General features: G+C 38.5%; 1 protein-coding gene across 1 annotated transcript; it reads left to right on the forward strand.

Moving 5' to 3' along the window:
- The first annotated feature begins 466 nt into the window (after positions 1–466).
- LOC140236422 (pancreatic triacylglycerol lipase-like) lies at positions 467–14,274 on the forward strand. Its single transcript, XM_072316348.1, is given in 10 exon segments — positions 467–521; positions 1,015–1,442; positions 1,580–1,694; positions 4,872–4,988; positions 6,631–6,660; positions 6,663–6,749; positions 7,293–7,529; positions 11,469–11,589; positions 12,748–12,942; positions 14,129–14,274. Coding segments are annotated over 10 exon segments (1,464 nt in total). The 3' UTR covers positions 14,208–14,274.
- Positions 14,275–17,290: the final 3,016 nt, after the last annotated feature.

The following is a 17,290-nucleotide window of genomic DNA, read 5'->3' on the forward strand; positions in this document are numbered from 1 at the left end:
TCGTTTACAGATATATAACCTTCAGGACCCTTCCAAGATCTCTGAACAACGTACTTTTTTGCATCTTACCTCACTTTTTAACAGCAGAATATCTTAACCAATCGCTTGCCAGACGCGGTTGTTCCGTGCATTGAAGGTACGACAGTTCACATATCTTTGGATGCAGGTGGTTTATTACGATGACGCTGGGTGCCAGGCGCTGGCGGAGATGATCGTACACAGTACATGCGTACCGGGCCAGCTGTTCATAGTCATTAGCAAGGCAATGTTTACATTAACAGTACTTACGACGATTACAAATCTTTATCGAATCCTCGAGTGTTTGTAAGGGGAGATTAAACTTGACTCTCTTGACTTGACTTGACAACAGAGTTTGGCACCAGACAGTTCTCTCGACAAGAAAAAGTCTTGTCGGTACTTGCAGTCATTTTCTTCGTAGTTATTCTGGAGCACGGTTGCAGAAACCATGGCGTCGTCTTGGCTACGTTCCGCTACAATACTTGCAGCCTGGCTGAGCCTAGGTAAGACTTGTGAGCACGGCACGTCTCTATACTCCTCCTTTTGTCGGCGTAGGTTTTAAGAGAAAAGCGTTTATTTCCCAGATTATTCAATTGAAATGTTCTCTTTTATTTTGATTGAGAGTGAATAAGCGTTACTGTTGTAATCATTGCATCATCATGCAAAGGGATAACTTTGTTTGCCGAAGTAATTATCTTCCCCTGGCAATGGCAAAAGGACTCGAATGATACGATAATGTGATGGACTCGGCTTCAGCGACTTTTTCAGTCGACAATATTATATGAACAGATTATTTGTTATTTTGGTAGTATACGTTTAATATGATCACAAGATAATTCCCTATGTAACACATGCATGACAAAACTTTTTTTTATTGGAATTGTATACATTTTTTTTTTTTTTATCAAGTAAGGTTTAATTATTGAAAATGAACTGTTGTTGGATGCTGGTGATGGACAGTCTCGAAATTTTCTCCCCTGTGATATGATCGGGAAGCTTTTGCATTACAGAAGTGCTATGAAGATATCGGGTGCTTCGACAACGGCTCCCCGTTCTACGATCCCCCCAACCGCCCCGTTAGCTGGCTACCCGAGAGCCGCGACGAGGTCGGCACCCAATTCCGCCTGAACACCCGCGAAAACTCTAACATGAAAAACTGGGAGGAGCTGAGCACCTACGACGTCAGTACCCTGTCGGGTTCGACCTTCAAGGGATACAGGGATACCAAGATAATCCTCCACGGATTCTCCCAGGGGTCCATCGTTGACTGGATGGAGGAGATGGCCACGGCTTTCCTGACCGTGGGCGACTACAACGTCATCCGTGTGGACTGGCGGGACGGTGCGCTGGATCTTTACGGGATCTCCACCGCAAACACTCGCATTGTTGGCGCCGAAATCTCACTCCTCATCGATCTACTGAAGGTTGGAGGAGCAGTAACTTTCAATTATTCATTTTATTTCTACATGAAGTAACATTTGAATGGTTAAAATACGCTTAAAAATAGGAAAATAGATGTAAATATGATAATGTCAACAATTTCCATCATATCCCGCCTCAGGTTGAATTTGGCGTCGATGCCAGCTCGTTTCACATCATCGGTCACAGTCTTGGAGCCCACGCCTCTGGGTATGCAGGAGAACGGCAAACCGACCCGCAGGTTGCGAGAATCACGGGTAAGAAAAATTGGTCAGCTTTAACTTAAAGGCATTGAGGCATTCAAACAACCATCTGATTAGCGCAATACCTCAACCGTCTCCTCTTTGCTGGTGTGTATGTTTGACTAGTAAAATCCTTTTGCACTGCACTATACGAGAAATTATACTTGTTTCGCTGATAGACTACAGTCTCTGAGCTCCCATTGATTGTACATTTCTATAAAAATAGCATTGAAATAAATGCTGTGAACACACATTTTAATTTACTTTGATTAATTTTTAATGAACCCTTCAGATGAAAAATTTAGATGCCTTTTGCCGTTTTCTCGATTTCATTCAGTATATTTTCGAATTATAAGTGTACAAGGCTATAAGATGTAAATACTTTCTTTTTTAGTTGTGCATAAGAAAGATGCATAATACAAAATAATAGTCAGCAATTGCATTAAAGTCAAAGAGAGAAGGGCCTACAAAACGAATATGCTTCAGAGTATCATGCGTAATGATAGGCTAAAGTTATTCCGAAGAATCGCCAATTCGAAAATGAGGATAAAGTTTGTTATTCCGAATGTTCATTATTTCGAAGGTTCGCTTATCCGAAAATGTAATATCAAGGTTCGTATTACGATGGTTCGTTAAGAGGAAACGAAATGGGGTTCGCAATTCCGATGGTTTGCTGAGCCGTACTTTTTGTCTTTTTCTGATACACGGACCTGCTTTAAAGGGGATGGCTAGTACCTGATCAGTAGGAATCGGAGGGACTACTGGGGGATGATTGTTTCAATCCTTGTGGATTCATTTAAGAGTACATTATATATCTATTGTTGTGTGAAATTATTTGCTTCAGAATGGTCTCATATTCAAGTAATGTGCAGTTTAATGTTTCCAGGCTAGCATGCCTGTACAGTGACGGGATATTAAACTGCACATTACTTGAATATGAGACCATTCTGAAGTAAATAATTTTGACAGAACAATAGATATATAATGTACTCTTAAATGAATCCCACACGAATCGGAACAATCATCTCCCAGCATTCCCACTGAGTCCCACTGATCAGGACAGTGGCGTAACTGCGGGGGGGGGGGGGGCACGAAAAAAAGAAAAGAAAAAAAACCCTCACCAAAATATATGGTAATTCAAAGGTTAGTAAACTGCTTTTGAATCCAACACCAAAGTGTGATCAAGAAAAAGATATTTTTTAAAGATTTATTTTTTACCATAATTAAAGAGGTATTATAGTGTTAGACATTGTTCAAAAGCCCGGAGCCGAAAAAAGATTGTGATTCAGCGTGATTCCTGGTTGGCATTCTGAATATAAGCAGGATTTAAGCAGTGTAACAGTACTCAGAACATCCAAACGGCAAAAAGAGTCGCTGCAATGTTGCGCAATGTGATGTAGAATGTACGCCTTTGTACCTTACGCTTCGTTATACAAATATATCAAAGCTAGATCATGGATTTTGTAGTGTTGCTTTACATACTAGTCTATTTTAAAATGCCTTGCCATGCCAATAACATTTAAGACTTGACCTGGACTATTCCCTAACTCTTCCATGTATAAAACACACACACACACAAACACAGGGGATGCTCTAAAGTGCAGATTTTGGACATCCTTCCCCCGCTTGATCACTTCGACGCCCCCTCGCTGGTCATACCTCCCCCAATCATGAACATAAACCGACACCCTTGACTACCAGTGGCGGATCCGGGGGGGGGGGGCGCACCGAGCGCCCCCCCCCCTCCCCTTAATTTCCAAAGCGAAAAAATATAGCTACAAATGGCACTTTTTGGACTGTAAAATGTCGAAATTTTCAAGCTCGCTCGCTCCGCTCGCTCGCATTAAATCGTTATGTCATTCTCCTGATGTTACTGCCAGTAATTGCCAGCAGTTGCGCCCAGTGCGCCCCTCCCCCCTTAATTTCCAAAGCGAAAGATATAGCTACAAACGGCAGTTTGGGGACTGTAAATTTCAAATTTTTGAAGCTCGCTCGCTCAGCTCGCTCGCATTTAATCTTTATGCAATTCTCCAGATTTTGCTACCAGTAATTGCCAGCAGTTGCGCCCGGTGCGCCCCCCTTAATTTCCACAGCGAAAAAATATAGCTACAAACGGCAGTTTGGGGACTGTAAAATATCAAAATTTTCAAGATCGCTCGCTTCGCTCGCTCGCATTTAATCGTTATGCCATTCTCCTGATGTTACTGCCAGTAATTGCCAGCAGTTGCGCCCGGTGCGCCCCCTTAATTTCCACATCGAAAAAATATAGCTACAAACGGCAGTTTTGGGACTGCAAAATGTCAAAATTTTGAAGCTCGCTCGCATTCAATTGTTATGCAATTCTCCTGATGTTGCTGCCAGTAATTTCGTCGTTACACACCGTCATTTCCTAATCCATGTATAAAGGAAAACTTACAATGTTACTCAGTGACTGCGCTGTGGAATGTATCACATTCCATTGTAATGTAGTCCCCATTAAGTTTGCAGATTGACAGCGCGCACACACACACATACACACGTACGCACGCACAAGTATACACACCCTCAAAATTACTTTTCCACGAGGTGCCCCCCCCCCCCCCCAATGTCTTGACCCACGGTACGCCACTGGATCAGGTACTAGCCATCCCCTTTAATTTTCGGATTAACAAACCTTCGGAATAATGAACATAGAAATGATAAAGGTAGATTTTGAATGGCATATTTGTTTGTAACTTTCAGGAATAAAACGTTTGAGACAACGTGTTATCATTATTATCATCATCGTTATTATTATTATAATTATAATCATCATCATTATTATCATAATTATTATTATAGATAATAGAAATGCAAGAGATACTCAATGTAAGCTGAGACAGAATACAGGCAAAAAAAAATTGTCCTAAAATCTTCTAAATTTGGTATGATTTTGATCTTGTCTGAACTCTCTTATCCGCTCCTCTTTTACAACCACTGGTTGTTCGGAGCTTACAGCCAAACAAGCTAGCTGAGAAGATCTCATCAGTTGAAGAAACCGACAACATTATTTGAAATATTCTCGGACACTTGTGTTTTGCCACACTCTTCTGAAGAAAGTTTCACGTTTTAAAAGTTCCTTTAAATCGTGTTCTTTCTCAGAGAACTGAAATGAAATGGCTTTGATCAAAGATTTTAGCTGAAACCTTGAAATGCCTGCCTTCGAAAACGTAGGTCTCGATCCGGCCGGGCCGTACTTCGAGGGCACGGACACGATGGTTCGTCTTGACCCGACAGACGCCGCGTTCGTTGACATCATTCACTCTGACACTGATCCACTCTACACACTAGGTAGGTGTATCAGCTGCAATGTCAGCTAGTGAATACATCAAAGACAATGTTCATCTAAATAATTATTATGCATGGATTACGTGAATACAGCAATATCAAAGAACATGATCGGTGCAAATTTGAAGAAAATCAAACAAAATTCGCGTTCAAGAGTGACACAGTTTTAAAGTTTTAGCGCCGCCATCGCTGGATTAGAAGACTACAGCTGTTTTTGCAGGATAACAATTAAAAGAAAATACAAACAGATTTTACAATGTTTTCATGTTTCTGGTGGCAAAATAAGAGAGCGCTTGACTTATCTTTCCCAAAAAGCGAGGTGAACAATTTTACCTTTAAAATGTAACAAGTGGAGGGAATGTGTGTTTTTTCATATAGAAAAATGAAATGTTGTAGAATTCCTTTTAAATGTATTTTTTATGTCGTTGGACAAAGGGGTCTACGAGACATCACAAACTGTAGTAGTCTTCGCGATCCACTGAACACAGAAACTTTGAAAATTTATAACCTTTTAACGGATTGTCAGATTTTTTCTAAAACTTTAGCTGATGCTTTCTACCAATATTGCTGCATTCACTCAATCCACATATGATATTTGAATGAACTTGTCCTTTTAGTCCTCATGCACACCTGCAGAAATTAGTATCTAATAATATTATGGAGGCGTGTTTTCAAAGTACAGAAATAAAAACAACTTCAATAAATCGCATTGAAGATTCGATGTGATCCAAGTGTGATATCTAAGCAAAGAGCCTTGGTCATCTTTCAATCGTTTTTTTTTTAATAGCTAGTACCACTTTAAAGCAAAAGAGGAGTAAAAGAACAACACTTTTTTAAGGTTGTGTACTTGTGGTCCAGGCTACATTATGTCTAATCTTTACGTTGACTACTGTTGATACAAATTATTGAGGCAGACCCATAAAATCCATTCTACGAAGATGTAGTAAGTTTCCCCTCGTCCACATATATGTCCCACCTTGCAACTTTTTCCCCCGTTGTATACTGTTTGTTTATAGTCTTGTCTCTGCTGAATTTATACTCTCGATCTTGTTTTATCAACCCTAAATAATAATAATGTATTTATGTTCAACTTGGTCAAAAGACCCTGTAATGTCTTGTTACTGCATTTGATGTCTACGCGTTTATCTTCTTCTTCTTCTTCTTCTTCTTCTTCTTCTTCTTTTTTGTAAGTAACCGGTTACTGGTGCTGGGTCCGTTAGCTAGCTGCGCATTTGATAGGGTCCCGTATCTCCATCATCCAAATACTCAATACTCAGTACTGCGATATGTTTCACTCTGTTAGTTCTCACCAAAGGTACAATGTACCCTATTATTTTGATACTACCTGTGTATGTTGATTAGGTTGGAGTTGGATTCTCCGCCCCCCCCCCCCAAAAAAAAAAAGAAAAAAAAAAAAAAGAAAGAAGAAGAAAGAAATTGAACTGAGCTGAACTAACTCATTTTGCTTAATTTTCAGCTACTTCTTCCTAATCTTAAAGTACATAGGTCCACATACAATTCACTGATCGCAACTTCTGTTTCTATTCAGCTCTCCCTCAACCCTTCCTGCATCCTTCTTCCAATTTAAAGTGTCCCTTTTGCTCTCCAACCGTTGTAGTTATTATTCCCTCTTTCGTTCAAAAAGGATATGGCATGTACGCGGCGTGCGGCCACATGGATTCTACCCGAACGAAGGCAGGGCGCAGCCCGGTTGTGACCAGAGCTTTTTCGAACACGTTGGCAGCGAAGGTGGGCTGTGGGATGGTAAGTAACAGTCAAATACCACAGGCCTATACAGGCCATTCCGTTCCCACTGAGATGATTCACAGATCACATTGTTCACCTGAGACGGGGACATCATAATATGCATGACACCGACTCCATTTTTCACAGCATTTTGGCACGAAACTGGGTGTCTTTTGTTTTGTTTTTGTTCATTTTTTTTTTGGGGGGGGGGGGGGCAAAGAGTGTGATCCTCCCTGCACCCGTCCCCAATTATTTCGATGTTCATCGGAAGATCGTCTTTTCATTTATTCTAAAAACTCTTGTGGATGTTTCCTAGTAATACCCTTGCCCTTTTGTGTCTCAGTGTCACTAAATAAGATTTTAAAAATGCGAATGAAATGTGTAGTTTTGTATCAATTGAATGCACTGAAAATGTTGAGATGAGGCATTGCCATATATACAACCCTCGTAAGATTTTTTATGACAATCATCCTTAATTGAAAGTTTATCCTCGCACCCCCTCCCATATAAACACACATACTTTCATAAACACGCGCGTTCGCAAACTAATACTATTTGCAGGAACGACTCAGTTTGTAGCATGTAATCATCTGCGTGCCATTGAGTACTTCATCGAGTCGATTTACGAGAGTGCGACCTGCGAGTTCGTTGCTACACAGTGCGGTTATGGCGACAGCAACGAATATGGACTCTGCTTCGGGGACAGCAATACGGCCAGGATGGGTTTCTATGCCGACCAGGATCGGGCGGACGGAAACACGTACCAGATAACCACCCGGAGTTCGTCCGATTTCTGTGGTGAGACGTGATTTGATTGACTAGATGGACTGGTTGGACATCTTGTGTCGTGTTTCGTCCTAAAGTTTGTACAGTATATCAAGAGTTTCATTGCGAACTTTGCGAAGCGCCATTTTTAAACATTTTTAACGTCAGTCCATTCAACAAAACAAAACCTTTCTCCAGTAATGGCTCACTCGTAACATAACAAGCAATATTCTGGAAATTGTGATTAAAAGATCCCATATTTTCTCATATACTTTTTTTAAAGTTTGAGTTTGAGTTTATTTATTTAACCACGATAAAAAGCTTTCTATCAGCTAAAAGCTATTTTTCAGCAAGGCCGTAAAATGATAACAAAACATATAAATCATGCAATGAAGAGAATACAATTAACGCCATAGTCATTACAAACTTAATAAACATTAAAAACAAGTGAAAAAAGTCACAAAGTATGCACAGTGTAACATAAAAAGTATATACAATGAACACAAGAAATCAAATTGAGTATTCAGGAAAAGAATTATACAGAAATACACAAATATATTTTGCAAAATCAACACTTGGATATAAGTTGAATATAAATTGTTTCAATCATACAAATATTTTTTTTTATTTCTGTTATAAATAATTTAATATCATTGATTGTCCTAAGACTTATATGGAGATAGTTATAGAGCTTAGAACCTGAATATAATGCGCTTTTTCTTAAAAAATTGGTTCGTGGTTTTGGGAGAACAACAGCCACAGCGGAGATTGTAATAAGACTGAGATCTGAGATTGAGATGCGAGATCTAAACTGAATCTTGTTCTTTTATCTCAAATATCTAAACTGCTTAGAGAGAATTGACTTAAATTGTTTTGACATTAAACTGTTCTTATGATAAGATTTTAGTTAACTGTTTTTTTTTTTTTCGTGTTGGATCTCAAAACGCCATCGTGCCAGATCATGTTTGACTTTACTAATACAGCAAACATGGGCCTATACAAGGAGCTAAACACCATTAAAGAAAAAGAAGCAAATTAAACGGGACACACCCGATGAAATGCCTTAGACATGACAGAGAAGAAAAGAACAATTTTAATTTGTGGAGAGTATTGTTTGTTTCTCCAAAAAAAAATCATTTTTCCTACAAGTTTATTGATCCACAAATCAGTTATAAAGCCCTTTATTACACATGTATTTTTAACGATATAAATTCAACACAAATAATATGTATAGAAAAAAAATAGAAAATAGAATAAATAGAAATAAATAAATAGAAAAACAAAACAAAACAACTTAATACCTATAATAGGAAGAAAGTAGAAAAAATAAGAACACACACTCACCCTAACACACAAAACTATGCACTCACCTATTTATATATCTTTTAATCTTAGAGTTTAGAGTTAGGATGACCCTCGTATCCGAAGGCAGGATGTCTATAATAGGTGTAAGTGTACGAATAAAGGGGAGATCATTTAGTGACATATTAGCCGAGGTATAGTTCCGAGCTTACGGCTGTAGACGTATCTGTGCGTGGCTTGGTGTATTGCCTCATTGCCTCGTTGTATTATATATATATTTACATAATAGCATAATAAGTAGTGTTTAAGGCCTGGATGAAATACTCAGGATAAACACATTCATAGATTTTATAAACCTCTTTTTTAACTCTTAAAAGGTAGCTACATTTTTTCTTTTTTTTTTCTATACAATTTTACTTGTCCTGATCTCACGCAATGAAGGAATGATTAAATGGGAACTGTGTGGATAATTAATGTATTTGATTATGAAGATACATAAATTTATATTACATAACTTTATTCTTACACAGAAACCACTTATACGCAAATGAGCAGTATACCAATCTGCGTTTATACGAGTTTCTCATTATCAATTTTTCAGTAGCCACCTGCCACGGGGCTTTGGCCTTTGAACAATTGCAAAAAAATTGTGTAGGTGATTTAGATGTGTCTCTGTGAATCGAATATGATGAATAACACAGCTAGTTCCCAACAAACTCGAACAGAAGGAGATACTCCTTTGTGTATAAGTTCCTCCAAAGTAATAACTTGTATTGGAAATCTCTGAGTTTTCTGCTAAATGTAGCAGTGCTAGGTCTTACAAAAAATATCACCCCAAAACTCTAGAATCCTTTGCACTAAAATCGGGTGCACGTCACGAGACCGACACCCACGAGTCATACAGCCCACAAGTTATACAGCTCACAAGTCATACAGCCCACGAGTCATACAGCTCACAAGTCATACAGCCCACCAGTTATACAGCCCACGAGTTCGACACTGAGTGAATAAAGCCCACGAGTTCGACATCAAGTGAAATAAGCCCAGGAGTTATACGGCTCACGAGACCGACACTACGCACAAAAGGCTCATGAGACCGACAGTAAGGAAACAAAGCCCACGAGACCGACACTACACTTAAAAGGTCCACGAGACCGACGCTACGCATACAAGGCTCACGAGACCGACATTACGCAGAAGAGGTTCACGAGACCGACACTAAGCAAAGAAGGCCCACGAGACCGACAGGATGAACAGCGCCACCTATAGACCATGAAATTGTATAGGGTGTCCTGATAATAGCATAGGAAGATATGAGAGATGGAAAAGAAGAGTTGCCATCAATTAGTAGAATTACCTTATAGTTACAAAGAAAATTACAGATAGATCTTACTGCAAAACGTCAAAGCAGGAGGGTAGAATATCTAAAATAGAATAAGTAACTAATGCATCGGGAAAGAGAAGAGGTAAAATTTATATCTTGTCCATCTTCTAGCCAAAAACTGGGAAAGCCTATTAAAATAGCACGATGGCATTATCAAAGCTCTAAAATTAATCCATACATCGTTATTGTCCTCTTTTAAATTCATTTGTGTTTTTGTCTCTTTTTTTTTTGAGGGGGGATGAAGAATACTAATTCTTCTATTTTTTTTGGGGGGGGGGGGGGGCGGGGCATGAAGAATACAATTCAATTTTTCTACTTGAGAACAATGTCGCTCCCTGACACACTTGCCCCCCCCCCCCCCCCTCCCCAGAAGTATGTAGAAATACATATTTGATGACGTTCATAATTATGAAGATGGTCACCATCTTTCAATTGATAGCGTTACGAAATTACACCCGCCAGTATGTTATTTTTCCGTTTATGGAACACCCTGTACAGGTGATTGACATGTAGATGGCGCTGTTTATCCTGTCGGTCTCGTGGGCCTTCTTTGCGTACTGTCGGTCTCGTGGGCTTTCTTTGCTTAGTGTCGGTCTTGTGAGCCTTTTTAGCTTAGTGTCGGTCCCGTGGGCCTTTTTTGCCTACTGTCGGTCTCGTGGGCTTTCTTTGCTTAGTGTCGGTCTCATGAGCCTTTATTGCTTAGTGTCGGTCTCGTGGGCTATGTTTGCTTAGTGTCGGTCTCATGAGCCTTTTGTGCGTAGTGTCGAACTCATGGGCTGTATGACTCCTGAGCCGTATAACTCGTGGGCTGTATGACTCATGGACCTATTATTGATGTCGGTCTCGTGGACCGTATTACTCGTGGGTGTCGGTCTCGTGGGATGCCCCCCTAAAATCGACATTCTCCTGTTTGTCCAAAATTCTAAAGAGAGTAATTCAAGAGTTTGTAAACTTAATACAAACATTTGACAACCAGTATGTTTTCCTTGATCAATATCTGTCCTAAAAACTTAAAAATGTTAAACAATAAGTTGTATTTATTTCCATCCAATGTGCGCTAATTCGATTTTGTCCCATCATATTCTCCGCTTTTCAACTCCAGATCCTAACAAATCTTTTGTTCGTTTATTTTGTGTTTGTTTGATGTGATTTATTCACAAAATACATACACGTGCTTGCTACAAACACAGTAAAAGTTTGAACATGTAATACGTCATGTAGTATACATCCTTGTGTGGAGTTTCTAAAAATACATTCCATCCTCCACCTTCCCATACTTTCATAAGGTCAGCAGTATCGTTTCACGATCAAAACGGATGATCCACGGAGGGCGGAAGAGGCCTGCGGTCAGATCTTCGTCCAACTTTTCGGTTACTCCGCCCAGTCTTCCAGATTCGCTCTAACTTCGTAAGTGAAGCAATGGTTCTTCCATCTTTGTTGAGGCGGGAAATATGTATTTCAAGGTTCAAATTTATGTTTCTGATTAATTAACTGTATACGCAGACAACGTAATTTCATATAGAATAACCTTACATTTGCAGATGTGTACATACAAACAATATGAATTTATTGTCCACAGGCAGACAAAAGAGTAATAGTTGAAAAAAACAACAACAACTGAACTTGCTTGATTTTCAACGGAGTATTGACATCAAGAATAACGAACAAACGAGAACACAACACAGGAATCTCAAGAATAAAAGAGGAGGGGAGGGATTTTTTTTTTCCTATTCTTACGTGAATTATTTTGATACTTCATCTTTCGCTCTCCTAGACAGAAATTCTTTCCAGATAACATTTACAAGGGTTTTTTTTATAACTCTTTTGCTCGATTTTGCAGTAGATTCAGGAATGTTCATTTACGATGTCGTTGCGCAATTGCACAATGCTCATGAACAATGTTCTAATAACCCGGGGGTCTTCCCTTTCTTGATCCCAATTACATGCCTTTTTTATAATGTTTTACTGGCTTAGGTAACTCAGGGTACCTTCAAAATACTATTTAGAAGACTCATGAATACCCGCGCTCTTTTGCTCTCTTCTTAAAACACGACAGTGTACATCACCATGGAGGCTTCTAGAATATACTTTTCCTTCAAACGTTTCACTGCAATGGTTTCACTGCAATTTTACTGTTATAGCTTTGTGAAAATCAGGTGTTGTCACGCTCCATATATTCTACATAAAAAATTCATTGCTCGTTTGGCCAACCCAAAATAAAGAGCGTATTTCCTTGTAAAATATATAGCATCTTCTGTATAATTTCCAGACATCAAATGAAAACTAAGAAGTACTTTCAACCAGCGTTAAAATTATCTTTTGATGATCTTTCGCTTCAATGTCGAATTCTTGTGGAATAGGTTTCCAGCTGGGAAGAAGTCGGTATGCTTCTGTGACTTATCGTTTACTTGTGATCTTATTATAAAAAGACAAGATTAATTTTTTCCATGTTTACAGTTTAAAGACTGGTTTGTCACTTATATTTTGTTCACTTGGGGAAACTGAAGAGCGAATGTTCCTGATTCTGTATCAATGCAACTTTTGATTATTCTTCTGCTATCCTAGCGAAACTGAGGAGTACTCTCCAGACACCATATACATGCATGTTGGCGCGTCGGATGTTCATGTAGGCTTGCTGTCTGGTCTGTACTTGGACTGGGACTATGATGTTGCTTGGTACAAGTTCTGGGATTGGGAGTTATGGGAACGACCCAGGCTCTACATCACTCAGATTCAGATTACTGACTTCTACGGTACCACGTGAGTATTTTTGATGACAGGTTACTTGAGTGTCTTTTAAATATTACGTGAGTCTGTATTCAAGGTCATGTCCGAGTTTCTTTCTGTCTCTTCTTCTTCTTCTTCTTCTTCTTTTTTTTTGGGGGGGGGGGGCGCATAATCATTCTTAATCACATGATAAAAATCAAAGGATATTAAAGGAGTGCAATTTCAATTTTGATGGGAGGTAACATTGTGGAAACTAAGTATGTGTGTGTGTGTGTGTGTGTGTGTGTGTGTGTGTGTGCGTGCGCTTTACAGATCACATAAAAAGACTGATAGCACAAACATGTGTTTAATGAATACCGTATAACAAATTACTAAATTTGGTCGATTTTACAGCCAAAAGTAACATTAATTTGGGCTTACTTTTCTTCTCCAGTTCAAGCTAACGTCAGTTTCCTCAACGAAGCACTGTATTGCATGGCTTCGCTACTGAAATTTTCGAGGGTGTTATCTGCGTCTGACGCTCGGTGATGGCCGATGACGCCAATCTTTGAAAGGCTTTACGTTTTTTTTCCCCTAGTATTGGTGCACTTGTGCTCGTGCTGCAATATGCAACACATTATAACCTCCCGCCTGTCACGTGATCAATTTGATGACATTAAGATTGATCATTTTATATTTGGCACACACACACGCACACACACACACACACACACACACATACACACAGACCCCCCCCCCCCAAAAAAAAAGAAAAAAAAAAAGGCCATTTTGCTGATGCACACTTGTCAAGAGTAGATTGAAAGTAAAATGCCTGAAGGTTCGGTAGTATGAGGGATGTAGTCTTTCTAAATCTTGTGTAATGACCCACTGCACTGCATTTTCTTTTGTCTTTCCTCCTGTTTTCTTGGTGGTATCGCACATTTGGATCGTCGATGGACTCGTCTGTGCGCTGTCAATCTCTCTCCCACATCATTTCTTCCATCGAAAAATCATGGAACACTTAAAACATTTCCCATGCAATCCATCTTTATCTTTTCTAACGCGGGGGATGGGGGTGTGTTTCGGAAACCACACCATCGTCAACCGCAACAAATAATATTTTCAATGTCTTTCCTCTTCTGTTGCATGATTTTTTTTCCTCCTCCCATGTCACATCATTGTTTAATCTTTTTTCTCTAATGACTGGTTGCTCATCACCTATCGTTACGTTGTCGCACAGAACCTACATGTGTGGAGAAGATGACGGTATTCCGCCCGATGAATCTACCCCATTCTATGCGCAAGACAGTCCTTGTTAGTCTTGTGCATCCAGCCACGACTATACAGATCACTTTTCCATGATCTATTCTAGTGATCCACAGCTTCCATGAATTCAAAAAATCCCAAACGATTAAACATAGTTTTAGCTTGAATATATTATTTAACATGCGTATTGATCGAGCTTGCAGGTTCTTTAATCATACCGGAAGTACACTCAACTTAATTTTATTAACTTGTTTGAGGATTCCGCTGCTACGCTGTACAACTTCAGCCAAGATTTCAGTTCTTTTGTTCATGTGTCATCCATGAAAGAGGATGTTCTTTTTTCTTCTGAAACTTTGTCTTCTCTTTTTCATTTTTCGTCTTGAATTCTCATGTGCATTTTTTTTGCTTTTATGGATGCTAGAAATAAGCATCGAATGTGGAGTAGTGCTTGTGAGAAGCAACCATCATACTAAATAAATCACTTATGTCCATTGGCTCCTATAAAAGCCACCATTACCTAACTTAGAGTGTTGTTAGACTTATTCGTTGCTGTCGATTTCGGAATTCAAATTCATTTGTCACATGCTTTAAAGCAAATTATTTTACCATTTCACTTTCCTTTGCTTATAGTTATATTTTTCTTTGTTTTTTCGCTGTAAGATTTTTCCCATTTAATCTTGATAAAGCATCTTCTGGAGGAAATCCACTACCTGGTGACGTATAAGAAATACAAGTACGTGGCTTTTTCCAATATAACCGGGTCGTCAAAATAAATTGTTTCTTCTTCAACAGATCACTTGTACTCATTGACCATGGTTATCTTTTCTTTTTTATCTCATTCCTTCGTCTTTAACTCAACCTCGTCCTAACTTTCTTTTAATTTTGCAATCTGCCTGCATGAATCTGCATGTGGATGAAATGTTTCAATAACAAACTTCGACGATCAAGTTACTTCGTCGAAGAGTGTTATATGCAAATCGACTCCATGTGAGTTAAATTACAGAAGTAATACAGTAATGATGGACTTTTATTCTTGGGAATCAAAAGTGCACGCACAATGCGCACTGGCGTTGGCAGCTACTGCATGTGCATTAATAGCATGATGACTTTGCCTTGTTCATTCAGATTCACATAAGTTTATCATTTCAATTTAGGAAACAATGTTCATTAATGCTCGCTACATCTCATTCGTTAGAACGGCATCACGACTGCATATAGGCGGGTTGCCTTTGGTAAACGATGAGTTCATAATATAGCGCCTGTACTGATAAAGAAATAGAGAATGAGTAAATAAAATCGAAGTGTATCTGTCTTTGTTGTTGTTGTTTTTTATGCATCAACATCATTTACTTCTTTGTGAGTGCGAGGAATGTGAATATTTTAGTACACTGGCCCAACTGCTGACCATATGGCTATACATTGTATTTCAGAAACGAATTAAAGATATCTCAGTTCTCTGTTCTGTTGTAACACTATAGGCGTAGGCTTGTGAAAGTTTTGTCTAAGGAGCGATCAACTACCACTGAATACCACCGACAGTCATTACAACAATTATTACGTGTTATGGAATAAGATATAAATTCTACAACATAATCACTTGTCACTTATGCAGACAAAGTCATTGATAAGTCATGTTCGTACATACACACACACGTAAACACATATTATACATATACATGCATAATCATTCATTTTTCAATTCAATGTTTTATTTCATTTTTCGACAGAACATATAAGCACCACTTCTTTTTTGGTAACAGAAAATCAGGTGCGTAAAACTATGTAGGATGAAAATAATATAGGCCTACAATAATTGTAGCACCTTGCAATAATTACACATTATCATAAAACTCAAGTGATTTGAAGTAAGTCAACATTGTGGATAATTCGAAAAATGGAGGGACCCACTAAAAAGACAAGTCTTGTAGAATGTGGGCCCCTCAGACGAAAAACATCAATTGAAAGTAAAGAGAAGGTTTGGAAGCCCACTAGAGAGACAGATCAACAAAACAGACATATGTACACACGTAAAAACATGAAACGGGACTGAGTATAGGAGTAACAGTACAACAGACAGTTGACTACGAGATGAGACAAAACTGACATAACAGTATACGAGAACAGAACGGAACAAACAAAACAAACAAAAAACGTTTAGCAGAAACAGCGATCTCATCGGAAGTACTATGTCGAGGGAGAGAGAGAGAGCAGGTGACGCGAGAAAGAACAATGTAGGCCTACTAGAGATATAATCGAGGAAATATCCTAGCTATATTACATGAGGAAGTTGTATAATAATAGGAGAATACACGTAGCAATCAATACGTGGTTCTTTTCTTAGATAAAGGGTTATAACAGCTGGTTAATTCAAATCAGTAGAATCATAAGATTGCAGTAGAACAAATTTCAGTTTTCATTGCAACTGATTGACAAAATTTGAAAATTTCAGTTTCCTTTTATTAAAATGAATACATAGAAGGGGCATTTTCAATATCGGAATGCAATGAATTCCAATAACTTGGGCCGGTACAAACAAATGTGTTCTTGGCTAAAATGGTACGAAGAAGAGGTAGGCCTACATGATATTCATTAGAACGTCGAGTTGGATATTCATGAAATGACTGAATTTTTAGGAACATGGAATGAAAAATATCAGTAAGAGAGTTATTGTTATACATATACATAAATTGTCCAAAATTAAATAAAAACAAATTTGTGATTTTTAACAGTTTATTACAAGACATCTGTATGAGAACGTATGGGAGAAGAACAACAATGCGGAGAGCTTTCTTTTGTAAAAGGAACACCCTATCCAACAAATTGTGGTGGGTGTTGCCCCAAACTAACACTCCGTAATTAAGGTAGGGCAATATCAATGACGAGTAAGTAATGATTTTTGTGGGAAACACAATTTTAGTTTTTTAATGACGCCTATATTATATTACGTGAGATTATATTACAAATATAATCAATATGCAATTTCCAAGAAAGTTTTCCATCTACAATATTACCAAGGAATTTGAAATGTGAAACTCTCTCTAAATGTGTATCATCCAAAACTATGTCTGTATTTAAATTGCTAACGGTATTACTAAAAAGCCTATATTTCGTTTTTTGAACATTCAACGAGGGTTTT

This window comes from Diadema setosum, chromosome 13 (assembly GCF_964275005.1).
Source record: "Diadema setosum chromosome 13, eeDiaSeto1, whole genome shotgun sequence".
In the NCBI taxonomy this organism is placed as follows: Eukaryota; Metazoa; Echinodermata; class Echinoidea; order Diadematoida; family Diadematidae; genus Diadema; species Diadema setosum.